This window comes from Ochotona curzoniae, unplaced genomic scaffold (assembly GCF_017591425.1).
Source record: "Ochotona curzoniae isolate NIBS_2020 unplaced genomic scaffold, NIBS_Ocur_1.0 contig_908, whole genome shotgun sequence".
Classification (NCBI taxonomy): Eukaryota; Metazoa; Chordata; class Mammalia; order Lagomorpha; family Ochotonidae; genus Ochotona; species Ochotona curzoniae.
Genome location: NW_024466607.1, coordinates 5,302,834 through 5,320,528, shown reverse-complemented (window position 1 = coordinate 5,320,528; position 17,695 = coordinate 5,302,834). Strand labels below are relative to the sequence as shown.

The 17,695-nt window shown below is 53.0% G+C and overlaps 1 protein-coding gene across 10 annotated transcripts in view; it reads right to left on the bottom strand.

The window, feature by feature from the left end:
* ATG7 (autophagy related 7) overlaps positions 1–17,695 on the bottom strand; it is a 143,197-nt gene that overhangs the window by 80,548 nt on the left and 44,954 nt on the right. For all 10 annotated transcript variants that reach the window (XM_040995204.1, XM_040995198.1, XM_040995201.1 and 7 more), the window contains 5 exons: positions 16,797–16,955; positions 10,639–10,833; positions 9,470–9,673; positions 7,453–7,568; positions 3,280–3,355 (listed from right to left, as the gene is read on the bottom strand). In XM_040995204.1, coding sequence (XP_040851138.1) covers positions 3,280–3,355; positions 7,453–7,568; positions 9,470–9,673; positions 10,639–10,833; positions 16,797–16,955 — 750 coding nt within the window. The remainder of the gene's footprint in view (positions 1–3,279; positions 3,356–7,452; positions 7,569–9,469; positions 9,674–10,638; positions 10,834–16,796; positions 16,956–17,695) is intronic.

Below are 17,695 nucleotides of genomic sequence, written 5' to 3'. Positions count from 1 at the left end.
GTGGACTGGCAGGCCTGCGGGCTGCTAATTCCCCTCATGGGCAGGATTTCTTCCCAGAGACACCAGGAGTGGCCTGGGCTTCTGCTGCAGACCTGCGACTCCCACCAAAGAACCAGCAAGCAGCCGGCCCTGCAGAGCTCGCCGCCATCGGCAGCCAGCAGTCAAAGATCCGGGCTGAGAGCAAGCAGGGAGAACAGCAGCGCTGCTCTAGCTCTACCAGGACCAAGTGCTCCCTACAAAAGCAGCCAGCACCGGAGGGCACACCAGGTGACCCTGTTTCCAGAAAATGCCAAAGCAGAGAAACGTCTCCTGTGCGGCCGAGCCTGGAGGTGCTCCGTGTGAAGAAGCATGAGGGCACATCTGATTCGTGGTGATCATTCCGGGACCGCTGGAGGACCGTGTGATGAGCTGAGTGCACTCCATGCGCCGGTGAAATGACTTTTGGAAGTCTCTCCGCCCAGCAGGATGGGGCTCATCCTCAGGCGGTCGCCACACACCCTATGCCACAGACACTGGGCTCGAAGGGAAAAGCCCCTAAGCCTGGTTTTTCACCTAAAATGGCTTTTTTTTCATGGTTTTCAGACTCAATAGGCAGTCTCCCTCAGTCAGAAATCTGCTGGTCTCAGGGACCCACTTACAACTTCTTCCGTACTTCGCCAAACTCCGCCTGCGGGGCCCCCAGAGGACAACTGAAAAGTCCTCAGGCTTGTGGGCAGTCCAGGCCGAGAGCAAGCAGGCGGCAGAGGGCACACGGTGTCCAGCAGCCTTCTCCATGTCACACAGTGAGCGGCAGGCGGGGGCCTGCGGGTCTCAGCGTGCTGCGGGACACGACCCAGTTCTACTCTTCCTCTTGGCTCTCAGGCAGTGAATAAATCTCCTCTGGGGAACCTACAAGGACTGAGCCTGGGAACTTGGCCGGCCGTTCTCCGCATACAAAGCACATGAAGTGGCCTGCTCAGGCTGTGCAGTTTGTCTCGGGAGTCCGCAATGGGCACTGCGACACAGCCCAGTGTCCTGGTGGAGATGACCGAGACAACCTCTCCCTTTGTCAACACACAGGGGCGTCCGCGGACTCGCTCCGCTCTGGGCTTTCCAAAGAAGCTGTCTGAAGCCTATAAATGGGGACCACACAATGCTGACTGATTTGCAAAGTTGTTTCCGCTTTCTTTTTTAGAAAGGAGCTAAAAATAAAGGCTTTTGTAACTTGAAATAATATGAGTAATCACACACACACAGACACACACACACACGCACACGGGACTTTTCCCATATATGGCCGTGCTGTATTCTTCAGTCTTGGAGAGGCCACAATAAAGATGTGGCCAAGCACTGAAATATCCTTCCAACATTTGAGAAGGAGGGAGAGAACTGGGAGGGCTGGCGGGTAACAAACACTGGCAGGAGGGCTTGGTTGCCATAGCAGTCGGAAAACACGGGCACAGGCATTTGACGCTGGTCTCTACTCCAAGGGGACCATTCTGCCCTCAGGCCTTGGCACCAAAAAACGCACAAGTGTAGCGAGCTAACACAGAGGTCTGGAGCTGCAAGGACGCGGCTGCACATTCAATCCAGGCCCTTTTCAGAGGGGAGCGCATCCCCAAGTCAGGGGAAGACAGGGAGACTGGCACGGGCCTAAGTGAGATGCAGGGCCCAGAAGGGCGGAGGGCAACCAGGGAGTGAGCTGCCTGGTGAGAGACACTGCTCACTACAGGGTCGGTGGGGCCTGCTTCAGAATTTGCGGTGCGGAAGCATCACAGAGGTGTCAAACAGAGGCCAGCTTGCGCGGAGCTGCAGAAAGCCACATGTGTGGGGCATCTGGGGTCTACAAGGCCTCCTCCGCCATCAGCCTGGCCACAAAGTAAAGCATTGTTTTTTGTGAGATACAATATGATGGCTCACTGCAGGTGGTGAGCTCAAGACAGAAGGGCAGTGACCGGAAGCTTAGGCTCCCCAACACGCAGGCCAAGGCTCTGTCCACTCACAGAAGTGCCAGAAAACCCCAATCAGAAGGCCAAGTTTGGGGGCTGGTATGGCTCAGCACGTTAAGCTGCTGCCTGCAATACCAGCATCCCAGTTCATGCCGGAGCAGCCAGGACTGCTCCTCTTCCGATCCAGCTCTGTGCTAATATGCCTGAGAAGAGCAGCAGAGGATGGTCCCAGTGCTTGGGCCCTCCACCTGCATCGGAGGATCAGGATGGAGTGCTAGGTTCCTGGCTTCAGCCTGGTCTAGCCCTGGGGAGTAAACTGGTGGATGGAAGATCTTTTTCTCCTGCTTTCTGTTTGATTCTACACTCAGACAAGATCTGGGTTTGGATTGGGGCTCCATGTGTGACCTGGTACAAGTCCTTCCACCACCAGAAGGTCATCCTCCACCAGAGAGTGATGAGGCTGCCCCAGAGAGCCAAGGTGGACAGAGGGAAACAAGCCAGAGTGGGGTCAGCTGTCCTGCTCCTCTCTGTGTGTCCTTGAGTGTGCCCAGATGAGACTGGGGACAAGGTCAAGGCTGCACTGGCGGAGCCAGCATTCACTTTTCAGATTGAAACCCACGCACAGAACTTGAGGCTGGACTGGGGCGCCTCTTGGCTCCTCCGTAGAAGCAGTGAGGGAGGCCTCTAAAGGGGCTGCGTGAGCGCCACAGGCTCACCCTGCTCTGGCCCCTGGCCACCCTAACGGGATAGAGCTTCCTGACAATGCCCTGGATTCTCCTCCTGAAAACAAATCCTGCTTTGTGGTGATGCCGCACGCTCCCAAGGGTTTTCTCACGACCAGCCCATGAAGCCTCTCCACTGGGTCAAGTAAGAATGGTGACTGGCCATGGCAGGACAGGTGGCACCTACCAAGGGCCCACACTGCATACTGTGTGTGAGCCCTTCTTCCCATTGCTCCCCGTCTCTACAGCCACCACACGGCATTCTTGCTATTCACAGCAGCAGGGATGAAGGCTCGGGGAAGTTTAGTGGCCTGGCCAGGGGAGACCACCTGGCTGCAGGCCTGGGATTTAAGCCATAGGCTGGCTCATTCCGGGCCAGCTCTCTTTCACTACGCAATGAGGCTGCTCATCAGCATGTGACTAAATGGGAGACTTGCAGGATGGTTCTGAGCCCCTGTTCACACAGCCTCCTTGTTCCCAGCCCACAGACTGGAACACTTCTGGCTCTCCAGCTGGAGGAGGGAATGCGGTGGATTGGAAATGGGCTGCCCTGGTGGAGCAGGAGACCGATGATCCTGCCCCTAGGGGCCAAGGGTTCAGGGCCCTGGCTCCACTCCCCCGACACTAACCTGGTGTGGCACAAGGCCAAGGGCGGTTGGAGGCTCGTTCATGCGGTCGTCGCTGCTGCTGGCGATGGCGTAGCCCCTGAGGAGAGCAAATGAGAGCTGCTGGCATCACAAACACCTATGCAGAACCCACATGAGGACAGCTGGGCGGCTGGCGGTGGAGCAGGGGGAGGCTGATCCAAACACCCTGGCCTGGCAGCATAAGCCAGCCAAATCCAAGTGTCCCCAGGAGAGAGGGCAGAAGACAGAGGCTATGTCTGGAGTTGGAAAGACCACAGCTTGTAACCTCTGCAAGCAGCTCAGCTCCTGTGGGCGTCAGGCAGCCCATCTCCAAGACGGGAACATGGCGAGAGGCACCAACTAGGAGAGTGTTAGGCATCGGCCTGGCATGGCACCTGGTGCATGAGAAGCAAATAACCACCAGGTCTCTTGCTCCAAGATGATCTTGCAGAACACCGTCACGCATTTCTACACTGACTCTGGAGCAGAAAACCCAGTTTCCTGAGAGGATACAAACGCTCCAGAAGTGGAGGAAGGATAAATTACTTAGTGTCCCTGTCCATGAACAACAGTGGGACACCCACCTCGGTCCCAGGAGAGACCCGCCCAGGACAGGGTGAACCCAGCGCTGGGGAAGGAGGCAGACAGAGGCCAGGTCAACCAGTTCTCACACTCTGGATCTCAAAATTTTCCTGTCAGTAGGTGTCATGACACAGAAACAAGAGGGGCAGCTAAGGCAGATGGCAAAGGCTGGAAAAGACATAATGGCTGCTCACACTCAAGTGACCCTCGGCTTCTAGGCCAGTCATGTCCGCAGCCACAAGAGTGCGGAGACCAGAGAAGCTCGAGTGGCATGGTAACCGCAATATCCCGGTTGCACACACTGACTTTCTGAGAACTGGAAAACAAATATTTAAAACTCGATTCTTTCCAGCCTGTCTCACTGACAGCACAGCACTGTGGTCAAAATAGCCTGTTGTCACACGCACTGGTCAAGCAAAATCCCAGCCCTCCTATTCAGCAGCGTCCAGCCTGGCTCCCTAAGCCTCGCTCTCCCCACCAAAAACGGGACTAACAGTGGGAGTGGAGCTCATCCAGCTCTCCACTCACTCACAGTTCTCATGCACCGTGAGTGCTCAGTGAATCACGATGCGTGAAGACTCCACTGTGGTCAGGACGGACCCTACTGCTGACCACAAACAAAAGCTGTAGACGAAGCGTGGCCCCTTCTGCTTGGCAGCAGCACAGAGCTACCAAGATGGGAAGCAGAGCGGAGCCCAGACCTGTAGACTGAGTGGGCCTGCCAGGTGGGCCAGGCACCTTTGAGGGTCCTTTCCCCACCAGCCACTACCATCCTGCAGAAGTGCAGGCAGAGCATCCACAGGGCAGACACAGGGCTGAAGCCAAATGTAGGAGTCACAGCAGAGACCGTGGACCACACCCTCCGAGGCCCAGGGAGCCCACCCCGATCGAGGTGTCCCAGGGGGCCTGCAGGTGAGCCTGGCCAGCAGCGTGAGTCCAGCCAGCAGCCTGGCCACCAGGGAACTGCAGGGGCTTCTGTACTCACAGGATATGTGGCGATACTCATTTCTTTAATTTTTCAGATGTTAAAATAGTACAGCTAAATCCAGCAAAGACATTTTTATAAATAAAATACCACATCCAGGATTTGTTTTCAAAGAATCCAGTGGGAGGAGAAAAAAAGTATGGCTAATAGTACAGATAAATGACCCTGTGTCCGCAACTGCTAAGGCAACCGGAGGGTACACACGATAACACAACATACATCTGAATACTGCTGATATGCTACATCACATAAATATAAACTCATAATATTTATGTGAATTTTTCCATAGTAAAAAACTGAAGAAAAATGGTAACAGGCATATTAGGAGATAAGCTGTGCATGACTAAAAGCCAGGAAATAGGACAGCAGGGAAAAAAAACCATGCGAAAAGAGGGGTGGGCACTGGGCACAGTGGTTGAGGTGGCAGCAGCCCCTGTGGGAGTGCCTGCTTTTTTTTTTTTTAAAGATTTATTTATTATTTTTATTGCAAAGTCAGCTTCACAGAGAGGAGGAGAGACAGAGAGGAAGATCTTCTGTCCAATGATTCACTCCCCAAGTGGTCGCAATGGCTGTAGCTGAGTTGATCTGAAGTCAGGAGCCAGGAACTTCCTCTGGGTCTCCCACACGGGTGCAGGGTCCCAAGGCTTTGGACCGTCCTCGACTGCTTTCCCAGGCCACAAGCAGGGAGCTGGATGGGAAGTGGGGCTGCCAGGATTAGAACTGGTGCCCATATGGGATCCTGGCACATCCAAGGTGAAAACTTAAGCCACTAGGCCACCGCACCGGGCCCGGGGGGTGCCTGCTTTTGATGCATCTTGGGAGACAGTGGATGACGGCTCAAAGCCCTGGGTCCCCACTGCCCACGTGGCGCAGACCGTTCTGGGTTCCTGGATTTCCTGTAGTCCAGGCCTGGTATTGTGGGTGTTCAATCACTGAATGTATGGATAAAAGATCTCTGTCTCTGACCTTCCGCCTTTCACACAAAATTAAAATGGATTAACATTTTAAAAATCAGAAAATGCCCTGCAGGACACTTGGCAACCGAAGCCTAAGAAAAGAGCCATGGTCTCAGAGGACGACCGAGAACCTTCGCGATGGAAGGTCTGCAGCTGGCTGCGCAGGGGAGAGGCGTGGCAGGCACCGTCAGAAAGACTAACGTTGGCCCGGCACAGGCGAGCTTCTTGTGGATGACCCGGGACCACGAGGACGGCAGGAGGGTGAACTGCTTCCAAGGAGGGGCAGACAGACCAGCAGCTCACAGCCTGGAGGACAGAGGCGGCCACATACACTGCATTCAACTCTACCAGTGCTGGAGGAAAAGGACTCTCCATCTACAAGTCTACCTGGCAGGAGGAAATCGCTCTCCAACACAAAGACGTTTCCAGAGAGACAAAAGGAAATGGACTTGCCACTAGGTGTTTGTCAAGGAAATGCTGAGGGGATTCACCAGGAGGAAGGAAAATGCCCTGCAGGCTGGCAACTCACAAATAACAAAAGCCAAAAAGAGCTAGCAAGACCAAGTGAATTCCAAAGACTCCCAGGGTTTGAAATACAGAAAGGATTTTAAGAAATGTGTGGGCACTGTGGCAGATCCATTCTAGCTTCTCACAGTCTGGCCTCTGTATTCAGAGGTAAAGTGTCACGACCCTCTACTCTCAGTTCTATTTTTCTTTGTTTGTTCTGGCAGGCAGGAGTGTCCTTGTGATACAAGTTAGAATCAGCAGATTCGCATTTCTGGAAAGTTCTTTGAAAGAAGGCAAACTTAGGGGGAGCAATAAGCCTAGCAGTTAAGGTATCACAGAACCTGGCTCTGATTCCGACTCCAGCTTCCTGCTAATGCAAGCCCGGGAGGCCGCGGGGACGGCTCAGGTGTAACTAGGTTCCTCCCACGCATGTGGCGTAGCCAGATGGTGCCCCTGGCTTCACCCAGCCACCGTGTGCATCTGAGGAGTGACTACGTGGGCAGGGCATCCTTCTCCTTATCGCTCTCTCTCTCTTCCTTCTCTGCCTCTTCAACAATAAATAAAATCTTTAAGGAGGAGGTAGAGTCAACTCTCAGCTTTGACCTGCTACTCATGCCTTTCTCCTAAACAGGAATGCAGAAGCAAAGTGCAGCCACAGCAGCCAGCTCATGCCTGTGTTCCTAAGCATGAAAGCTCCAAGCAGATGAGAGAACAGCAGGAAGCAACGTGCATCCCTGATGGCCATTCAGAGCTGGTTCTGGAACGCTCCTCTCTAAACTGCTGGCAAAGCAGATAAAGCCTCACTCAGTGAGGTCATGGGTCTCTACGGGTGCTGAAGACGCTTCTTACAGAACGTGTCAAGGGCTGCCCTACCAACGTCCAGGACTAAGAGGGTCAGACCACGAAAGTCCTAAGGCCACTGCCCTTTTTTTTATTCTTCCTTTTTATGAGTTGCCAAGTAAGTCAAGATTCAACTGCAGAAGGGTGCAGAACTGGCACTACAGTCCTATTTTCTAAGCACAGGAAGAGTACTAAAATCCACAGAGGAATCAGACAGAAGATCCCAGGGGACAACACAGATACACAGCGACCCACGCTCCACACCGAGTCTTTGGCTTAACCACTGTCTCCAAGTGGCAAACTCACCCCTCTGGGTGCTGCAGAACAGAAACCATCAGCTCCACTGCCAACGCGCCGGCAAGCATGGCCAGTCCCGGGCGGCTCACGGTACACTGCTGGTCCAAGGTCCGGTCTCGAGTGGACTGTGGAGAAACAACCATTGGTGTGTGCGGGAAGCTGAGCACAGCACTCAGGGTCAGCAAGGCAGAGCCAGCTGTAAATCTAATCACCAGCTGGGAGCAAAGAGATGAAGAGCAGGTGGACACTGGGCCTGGCAGATAAGACACTGCAGGCATCTCAAGTGGAGTGTCTGGGTTGGAAGCCTGGCTCCATTCCAGATTCCAGTGTCCAGCTCATGCACACCCTGGCAGACAGCAGGCGATGCCTCAAGTGCTTGGGTTCCTGCCATCCAGCTGAGAGACCTGGAATTGAGTTCCCAGCTCTTGGCTTTTGCCCAGTCCAGCCCTGGGGCATGAACCAGTGGACAGGAGTACACACTCTCTCAAATAAACAGAAATTTAAAGATGCGTGCATTTACATGAGAGTCGGAGTGACAGAGGCAGAGAGACTTTCTGCTGGCTGGTTCACTTCCTTACTGGTTGCGACAGCGAGGGCCAGGCCAGATGGAAGCCACGAGTTAGGAACTCCACCTGGTCTCCATGTGAGTGGCAGGAACTAAGCACTCGGGCCACCACTCACTGCCTGCCAGGTGCATAACAAATGAGCTGCATTGGAAGCAAAGTGACTGGGACTTGAACTGGCACTCAGATATAAAATGTTAAGTATTTTAAGTGGTGGCTTAACCCACTTTGCCATAACATTGGCCCCAATAAACAACAACAAAAATTTTAAAAGGCAAATAAAATATAACCAAATGAGACAACATTCTACAAAAGGTTAGCAGCCTAAGTAGCCAGAAGATATGGGACTAGCAACCCAAAAGGAAGGCTGAGCTGCTCATGGGTGGAGCACAGCAGGACTCTTTGGCCAACTCAACTCCCTGTGCCTAGAGATTAGCAGTGGCAGAGAGAAGCGTGATTTCACCGGAGCAGAGGAGTCGGTCTGCCATTCTCGGCTGGGGCCACAACTTAGCAACCAGTTTGCTGCCTTCAGTCTTCCCATGAGCCTCTCATAGCAGAGGCATCTCACCACCTGAGGGTCCCGGGGCATGGCCACAACAGGGCTCCAAACCCAAGCCTTCATCGGGTGGACCCAAGAAACCCTAAGCTTCTGATTCTGGGGAAACTCCTGGAGCTGGGGGAATAACAGAAAATTTCATTACCGCAGTGGTCTAATGGTTGGCAAGGCTGAAATAGCAGCGGGCTGTGTACTCTGCTGGCCAGGAGGGGGTGCAGCAACACCTCTGTTTGCTTTCCTGCAAATCATTCTCAGTTCTGCTAAAAGCCCCTTCCTCTGGACTGGAGGGCAGAGGCTCCAGGAAAGCGAGAGTATGTCACATCCGCCCAGTGTCACACCTGTGTGTGCACCTGAGCTGGTAGGGCAGGCATTCTTCCCCTTCTACTGTGTTGCCAGATAAAAATACAAGGCGCACAGTTCACAAGTTGAGTCTCAGACTCACACCCAATAATTCCTTAGTGTAAGTAGGTCTTGCACACTGCATGGGACACACTGATACTTACAGACCGAGTCCCACAAACCCATACCCACTCACATTCTGCAGAGCAACGAGAGGGTGCTGCCTAGGCACCCAGCTAGGAAGGCCCGGGGCGGGTATCAAGACCTGGGGCATTGGACTCCTCACACTGAATGCACTCTTTGCCCAGGCAGGCCCAGGAGGCAATGCAGAGTGCTGTCAGGAGCCCAGGCTGTGAGGGTTCCTGGCTGAGCTTTGCCCAATGGCATTTGTACTACAGAACAAGGCACGACCCACAGTGCCAATCCAGGCTCCTGCCAGGATGAGCGTGCCCCACCCTGTTAAAAGGCAGCACCTGGACAGTGACAAGTGGTGGTGGGGGGTGGCTCTGGGCCCCAGTGCACGAGGTAGTCGTGGGGAACATTAGGAAGTGCAGTGAAACCCACTCACATCTCCTGGGGCCACCACATCGTTGCAGAAGTAGCAGCCAAGCTTATATCCAGGGATGTTGGCGAAGAGCGAGGTGCCCAGGAGGTCGGCGGACATCCCCAGGTGACCGGGACACACGTCCCCAGCCCCCTGCTGCTTTGGTCTCTTCAGGCCATGCCTCATGACTACAAACGTGTCGAAGCCCAGGGCAGCGTTGATGACCAGCTGTGGGGGGCGAGGAACAAGAACAGTATTAGCAGACGCCGGACTCCAAGTCGCGGTTAACTCGTTATCAGGTCAACTTTTCCAGTTCGTAATTAAGACTCCAAATGCTAATGAGGGTGACGGCTAACCGATGCTGATTTTGCAAGTGCTTCACATAAACTATTTCTCTGATTTCACTTAAAATTCCCTAGAAACATCTCCTATTTATAGATGAACATTCTGGAAGCCAGAGGGGATTTTTTGGCCACCTGCCCAGAGACAGGTACACAAGATGACATCTGCAGCGAACTGAGCCACTCTTCCCCCCACTGTGCAGCTCTGCTCCATCCACAGAAACCTTTTCCATGATTACTTTACTGAAGCACAATCCACCCTTCACACAGATTTACAAGGACAAGTTCTTCCATTTATGGCTTAAGGACTTTCCTCTGTTGTAAAATAACTTATTCTCCAAAATTTCTGATGGCATAGAAAGTATGAAAAATAAGGAAAAAGCACCCTAGAAAACAGAAATCACTGACATCTCAATCTTTTCTCACTCTTGCTCCTCTCCCTACCTATCAACAAACAAGCAGACAAGCTTCCCCATAGTCTAAGGTAAACACTCCGTAGCTCACTGCATAGCATGGAGGACCTTCCACATTATTTAAATTCTTAGGATATGAGCAATAAACGGCCAAGTGCTACTCCAGCCTGGATGCACACCACGATGAAGTGGCCAGTCCAGTACTGCTGACCCACAAAGTTGTCAGGGACCACACAGGCGTGAGTGGGACAAAGCTGCCATCTCCAGGGGCAGCATGCCTCCTGGTGTGGGGACTCAGAGGATGGTGCCAGAACAGGGAGTGCTCTGGCTCCAGCTGCACCCCTCTTTCCCGCGGGATGGGGAGATGCTGTCACTCTTGCCCCTTTGGGGTGATGCTGCATGTGCACCCAGAGCACGGCCCTGTGCCCACCCTCCCTACCTTCCTCTTGCTCGCGGCGATGACGGTGGGCAGCCACCGGCTCTCCCGGGTGTCCATCAGCAGGAAGATGACATCATGGCTCTCGATGAGCTGCTCCAGCTGCTGCACGTCGCTGTGGGCCTGCTCCAGGGTGACACTCGAGAAGTTCACAGGGTGTCCAGGCATGGGGATGCTCATGTTGAACCCTCTGGCACTCTAGGAAAATGTAGGCACCTGCTATGTACCGAGACCGTACTGGGCAGCCACAGGAGCAGCAACCACAGTCCTCAGAGCAACACCACCTTGCTGGCACCACACACAGCAGAAGCCTGGGCCTGCATGGCATTGTTTCACCGGGGGTTTCATTGGCACCAAAGCTGAAACATCAACACGTGATGTCAACGCTCACCTTCCCAGTGATAAAGTCAGCAAGCCTGCCCACGTGAGCTGTGCTGACCTGAATGAATCTTTACTTGCTGAGATTTGGGCCTGAAAGTGGATCTGGCTTTTCCAGACGGAGTCAAGCTCCAAGGGCTGGGACCACCAAGCCCCAGCACAGCTACTTCCCACATCAGCGGCACATCAGAACCGCCTGCACAGCCTCTCAGTTCTGGGTCCCCAGGGTTCTCTCGCTGCAGGCATTGCTATGTTCTAAGCCCTGCCCCACTCCACTGCCCCAGGTGATTCAAAGGAACGACCAGGCTGAGGGGTAACTTGCATCAAGCGTATATGCAGATGGCACACGTGCAGGTCCACATGTCCTGGATCCTGTATTGTGCTGATTAATGCCTACACACACCTACTAAGGCACAGAACAGCTCCAGCAAGATTCAGATCCTGCAACACCCTCTTACGCCCCCTCCCAGCCCACTGCCACCACCCTCAGCCAAGCCTGCCCTCACTTTACAAGCCACAGGGCTTTTGCTTAGTCTAGGCCTCACAGACAGAACTGGAGTATTCGTTCATTTCTCTTATGCTCAGCATTGGGCTGTGTGCAGTGGGGGTCCACCCATATGGTCAAGCATCAACAGTACACCCCAGCAGCATGTTCCCCCCCGCCTTTTTTTGCATGACTGTCGCACATTTTCTTATTATTCATTCTCCTGTCGGTGGCAATCTGGGTTTCCAGGCTTGGACCATGTGACTAAAGCTGTGATGGACACTTCTGCCCAAGTGTTCAGCGTGTGCGGTTTCATTTCTTTGAGGGAAGTACTGGAAGTACCTTTTCTGAGTAACCGGGGAGGCGTACTTCCAGCCTCCCTCGGGCTGCTCTGACAGCAGAGTGTGAGAGGGAGCCCACAGCCCGGGCCTCAGCGCTGTCCGCCCCGAGTCCCAGTCATGCTAGTGGCTCTGGAGTGATTTATCGCTACGATTTTCATTCCTGTTTCCCAGATGACTACTGATGCTGGCACTGTGATTAACGTGCTGCCACTCCTAGACCCTCACTGCCCTTAAAGAACAAGCCGCCTTTCTCTCCTCATCATGGTAGGGACTTACGTATTCTGGATCAAAGTTGTTTAGCACTGCAAACCTTCCCACGCTCTCAGTGGTGTCTGTTGGGAGGGAAAAGCTCCACATTGTGTTAAAGTCCAGGTCTTTGCCAACAGGCAAGTGCCTCTGGTCCCAGGAGACTTGGCTGCTCACTGGCCCTGAGACACTTTCTCCTAGAAGGAGTCAGCCTCGAGCCTCAGTCCGTGGCATTCAGGGCTGCCACGCAAGGGCTCAGAGCGTTCAGAGGGGTCTTGTCACAGTCCTGTCAGGGTGTCCCCGTTCCTTTATGATTCCCTGGTTGTGTATCTTGCGCATGTGCAGCCGAGTATGTGGTCGAAGACGCGAGCTGTTCCCTGCGCAGGTTTCTGAGCTCCTCTGCACAGCCGCCCACTGGCCAGCACGAGGCCCCGCGGATTCCAGCCACTGCAGCGGCTGCACGCTCTGTCTCCTCAGCTTGTCCAGACCAAGAACATCTCCTCGGACCCCGCCAGACTCTGGCCTGGGCCACAGAGTGCCTGCAGGCACCAACATGGGACAAACATTCTTTCTTCCTTAGCGGCTGGGGACTGCAGTGCCTCATGCCTGCTAGGTCGCGTCACGGATTTTGTTGGGGTGTGTAATTGTTTACGGTGGGGAAGCTAGCCCAGCACCAGCTACTCATTAATGCTGGGAACAGACATTTAAAGTTGGGTTTTAAAACCTTCAGTGTAACTCCATAATCCTACGTTTTATTGCCTCACCATAAAAAAGGGGTCCCTTAAATAGTTCTTTGATTTATAAACCATCAGTCTTTTTCTTATTCTATTAACTCAACCCCAGCATTCAGTCTGGCACTTGTAGCAGAGCAATTCTGCTCAGGTAATTTCATGACCGTGTTTTTAAATGGAGCTGGGAGGCATCAATGTGACACCTAGACGCTGGAGTGGGAGAGAAGGCGCAAAGCCAGGACTACTACGGAGGCAGAAATTAAGAGTCCCACTCGAGCTGGCCTTCGAGTTACTCGAAAGGTCTGTGACCAGAATATGCCTAGTGTGGGTCGAGTATTCCAGAGCAAAAACGAGAAGCTTGCCTTTCTGGCTCCCTGAAAGCACTAACAGCCATCTGGGGACTGCAAATGATGCCACTCTGACCCCGGATCTGTCACTCGGGCGAGGCTGCGTGAAGGGCTCTCATGACCTCTTTGGGACTTTTCTTCGAACCTTCTAGGGAATATATTATTTCAAAATTAGAAACTAAAAGAAGCTTGTCATTCAATTTTCTTTCCCTGAGACAAATATCACCAGACATCCAGCAGGAAGACTAGGATTTTGCAATAACTGAACACGCGAGGAATGGCAAATCTACGGAATCTTGCTGAGGAAGCTGCCCTGCCGGCCCGGGCCTGTGTGCACCCTGCTCTCCGGCGCTGCCTCAGCATCATCTACTCATCCTCCTTAGTGCTTGCCGCTGCTGCTGGGTGAAGACCTCGCCCGCTCAGCCGTGTGGGCCTCCTCAGCTAGCCTCAGCTCTCAGAGGTCGGAGCCATGGCCTTGCGTGAGGAAGCAAGCCTGGGTAACCAGTGGCTAACTGGCTTTTCTCAGATACTTCCCAGGGATTCAATGCATTACACTAGGACTTGGACGGGCTCTGCACATTTACCTATTATCAGCTTTATGCAAAGCCAGGAGGGGGCAAAGTAAAACAGACTTGACATCTCAGAGTAACTGATGTGAGTGCTAAGTCAAAAGCTTGATTCTGGATGTCTCCATGAAAACTTGACCTCTAAAGGTCAGTGAGATCTGACCTCGGCATTCCTTTTGGTCTCATTGACCTCTGTGCTTCAGCCACCCTCACCATCTTTGAGGTCCGCAAAAGCACGACACTTCTGCCTACCTCAGGCTTCGCAGAGACGGCTCAGCCAACCTGAGTCTAGCGCCCCTCCCAGTCAAGGTCGTGTCTGCTCCTGACCCAGTCTCCCAGCAACTGAGCTCATGCCCCAGGCACCTGCCACAGCTGCTCAGCCCCTGCAGGCCCTAAGCAAACACACAGTAACAGGAAAACTGCACAGCACCTGGAGCCACAGACGATGGCAGGGCTCCGGTAAGCAAAAAATCTCACGCAACTAGCAAACGTCAGAACTCAGGTTCCAAGTCAGGCCAGTTGGTGTTGTGCCACAATGGTTTAAGCTGCCACCTATGCTGCTGTCATCCCACAGGAGCACTGGTTCAAGTCCTGGCTGCTCCACTTGCATTCCAACTCCCTGCTAACAAACCTGTCACTCTGGCTCCTCCCACCCAGGTGGAAGACCTGAAGGGAGTTGCCAGCTACTGGCTTTGGCCCCACCCAGATCTGGCTGTTGCTGTCTTTTGGGGAGTGGATCAGTGCACGGAAGGTCCCCTGCCACCTCCCTCTTAATGCTGCCTTTCAAATAAAATAAAGTGACTCTTTAAAATAAGGAGTTCCTCATATTCTGCACAGACAGGCCAGACCATTCTTCTCGAGCACAGCCCTCTTCCCTCCAGTGGACTGCGCCCTTTGCCGGGCGACCCCACGCCTCCCCAGACGAGCAGAGCTCACTGACTCGCCCCTTGACATGCTCTGGGGATGGAGTTGGAAGACACTGCGCTGCGCCACGGTGGAGCTGAGACTTTAAGAGCCATCAACAGATCACCCTGCGTTGTTGCAGCTGAGGACTGACTTGGGTTCTGAGAGGCTCCCCGCCCTGGACGGCAGACTGTAGTGGGACCAGTCTCAGCAGGCTGACTCTAGAGCCTCAGCTGGTGTAAATCTGTCTCCCTTGCTGTGGCCTGGCAGCCTGCAGGCCGTGGAGCTTAGGAGCTGTTCGCTGGCTTGTCTGACGTGCCGAGCATTGCAGGTTCAAAGGTTGGTCCTTTTGTTGGGACCTAAGAGGAGATGAGGCGTGTATCCAGACACCCTGACCTAGCAATGTGGGTGTTTACTACAAACGTATCATGCTCACTAAGCTTGGGGGCGGAGGCTGGGCGGGGCACTGGGGTCTCGAGGCAGAGTGCTTGTGTACCGAGTAGCACAACACATACAGCAGGAGGTGTAGAAAATGGAGTGATTCACTCATTTGTGCACTCAGGAGAGAGTACAGGTTTGCACTTGTCAAAGTGTAGAATCCTTAGGTCTCGGTTTCTATTTAAGGGTGAGTCCCCTAAGCCGGGAGGAAGGTGTGATAGTCTTAATAGAGAAGTAAGTATTTCTAGGCGTGAAAGTGACTTTTTCAAGCCCTTCCTCAAACCTCACCACCTTTCTTGACCTTCTGCATAGTGTTCCCTGCCTCCCTTTCCACTCTCCCTTCCCTGCTCAGTTTTTCTTCATGGTCTGTTCAGTGGAATATGCCAAATATTTGACATACATTTTTCCCCCTCATTTCAATCCCAGCCTCTCACCTCCTTAGACTGTGAGCCCCACTGAGGGCAGGTGCTATGTTCTGAAGTTTTGTACAGTCTGTTCACTGCTGTCTCTATAGTGCCTGACACATAATTGGGTACTCAGTAAATATTTGTTCAATGAAAAAAAAAAGAGCCATGAACATTACCAGTGTCCTTGTAGCATCCTCCTACCACCACCAAAGGAGTCCCTGCAGGATGCTCTTGCCTAAATTCTGACACAATTGCAGTCAGAACAAAGCAGAACCTGATGCAAAGGCTGAAGCCATAGCAGGCCAGGGTCTGAGGCCGGATACCTGTGAACGTGCAGCAATGCTTACAGCTGGAGGAAGCCACTGTGATGATGTGATGTGCAATGCCATCACCACAGAAACTTAACTAACATGCCTGCCAGAGTCAGGACTGTGACTTACTCTTCTTTCTCCTGGCATCAGCTCACGGCTGGGTACAGACTGAACACTCAATCAATACTGATAAATTAAACCCAATACACCAAGTGCCTCAGGCACAAGCGATGAGATGGACAGAACTGTCAGTGCGGCATCAAGCAAAGCCTCCTGACCTGCACGCAGCCGCACTGGGCGAGGGCTGAGGCGCAAGGCGCTCTGAGCAGGCGACGTCTTCTCAGTGAGGACCAAGAGCCTCTGCTGGCTCTTTCAACAGCAGCAGCTGCTCCGAGAAACCTCATCTGCCTCCTGTCAGATAAACTGACGGAGCAGTCAGCATGCAGAATCCCTGTCATGAGACAGCCTCAAGAAAGGAACCTGCAACTCACTGAATGCAACGAACTGAACGACTTCTCTTACTCTTTTGGAGTCTCTAAAGTGAATGACACAACTCAGAAAAAAAAAATAGCAGTTAGGGCAAAAACTGAAGCTTTCACCTAGTCTTTCTTCTACATAGGAACTCGTATTCAACGTAATTTAGGAACTGGCATTCAATGTAATTTCATAAACCTGCACCAGCCAACAACCAAGAGTTCTGCTAATGAAGGACAACAGACCATCAAGTTCTGTTTCCTTTTGGACCAGGCAGCATATCACAAACTACAGGTCCCCAATCCCACAGTGCAAACTCATGGAGCACCTGGCAACTACCAAGGCATCTTTGTTAAATATCCTTCATTTCCTTTTCATAAGAACATGTGAGCACTTCCACGAGTCTCAGTGCGGGGTGGCGGAGGGTAGTAACCAGCAGGAAGCAAAGCCAGGACAACAGCGTTTCCTGCTCCGGGATTCAAACACTGAAAACCACAGGGACAACCTGGAATGTTCCCAAAAAATATGCACGTACCGCTCCGGGGAATATCTTCTGCAGCCGCTCCGCTGCCGCGAGCGCCTTGGATTTGCCCCCACTGAGGCAGTCTTCAAATTCATACAGAGGTTGCCTCACGGGATTGGAGTAGGAGATCTTGGCGTTGTCCACAAACGTGATGTGCCTGACACCCCAGCCCTGCGGGGAGACGGAAGATCAGGCTGGGTTTCCGGGGACACATCACAAGGTTTCCCTCACAAGTCTTTAGAGGGGTTTTGGTCTGGCCCAGCTTCGTAATCTCATGACAGGATTCATCACAAGCTGACCTGGACAAATTTGAATTTTGATTAAAACAACATACTTAGTCCCTGGCTTCCTGTTGTAACAAGACTGAGAAAAGTCTGAACAGGCACCAGAAAAACATTTGGAGATGAATCCCATAGCCCCTCTGTGCTGCATTTTCTTAAGGCCCAGTCACAGCTTCCAGCTGTCCTGGTTTGCCTTCAGGGATAACTGAGCGTGCCTGACACTTCTCTTATAGTTCACTCAAAGCCTGAATACACTCTTCAGAACACTGCTGTACAAGCCATACCCCCTGGATCATACAGAGGACTCCTCCTTCTTCAAGGCACTACAGACTTTGGCTCTATCTCCTAGAGTCTTACAGGCCCACATGACTGGACAGGTGTGCAGTACTGCCACAATCCCTCATCCCATCACTCCATTTTACAGACAAGGAAATGCAGGAAGCACAGGTGACATGCCCACGGTGCTAGCTCCTGGGGCTGCACCCAAGTGAGGAGGCCCACTTTGGGGTGATACTACTTCAGGAGAGCAGCAGTTGCAGAGCTGCTGTGCTGCCCCCTCTCACTCTAGCTTCGGAACCATTTCAGTCAGGGCCTTGGGCTCCATCGGGCTGCTGAGGTCAGGGTGACAAC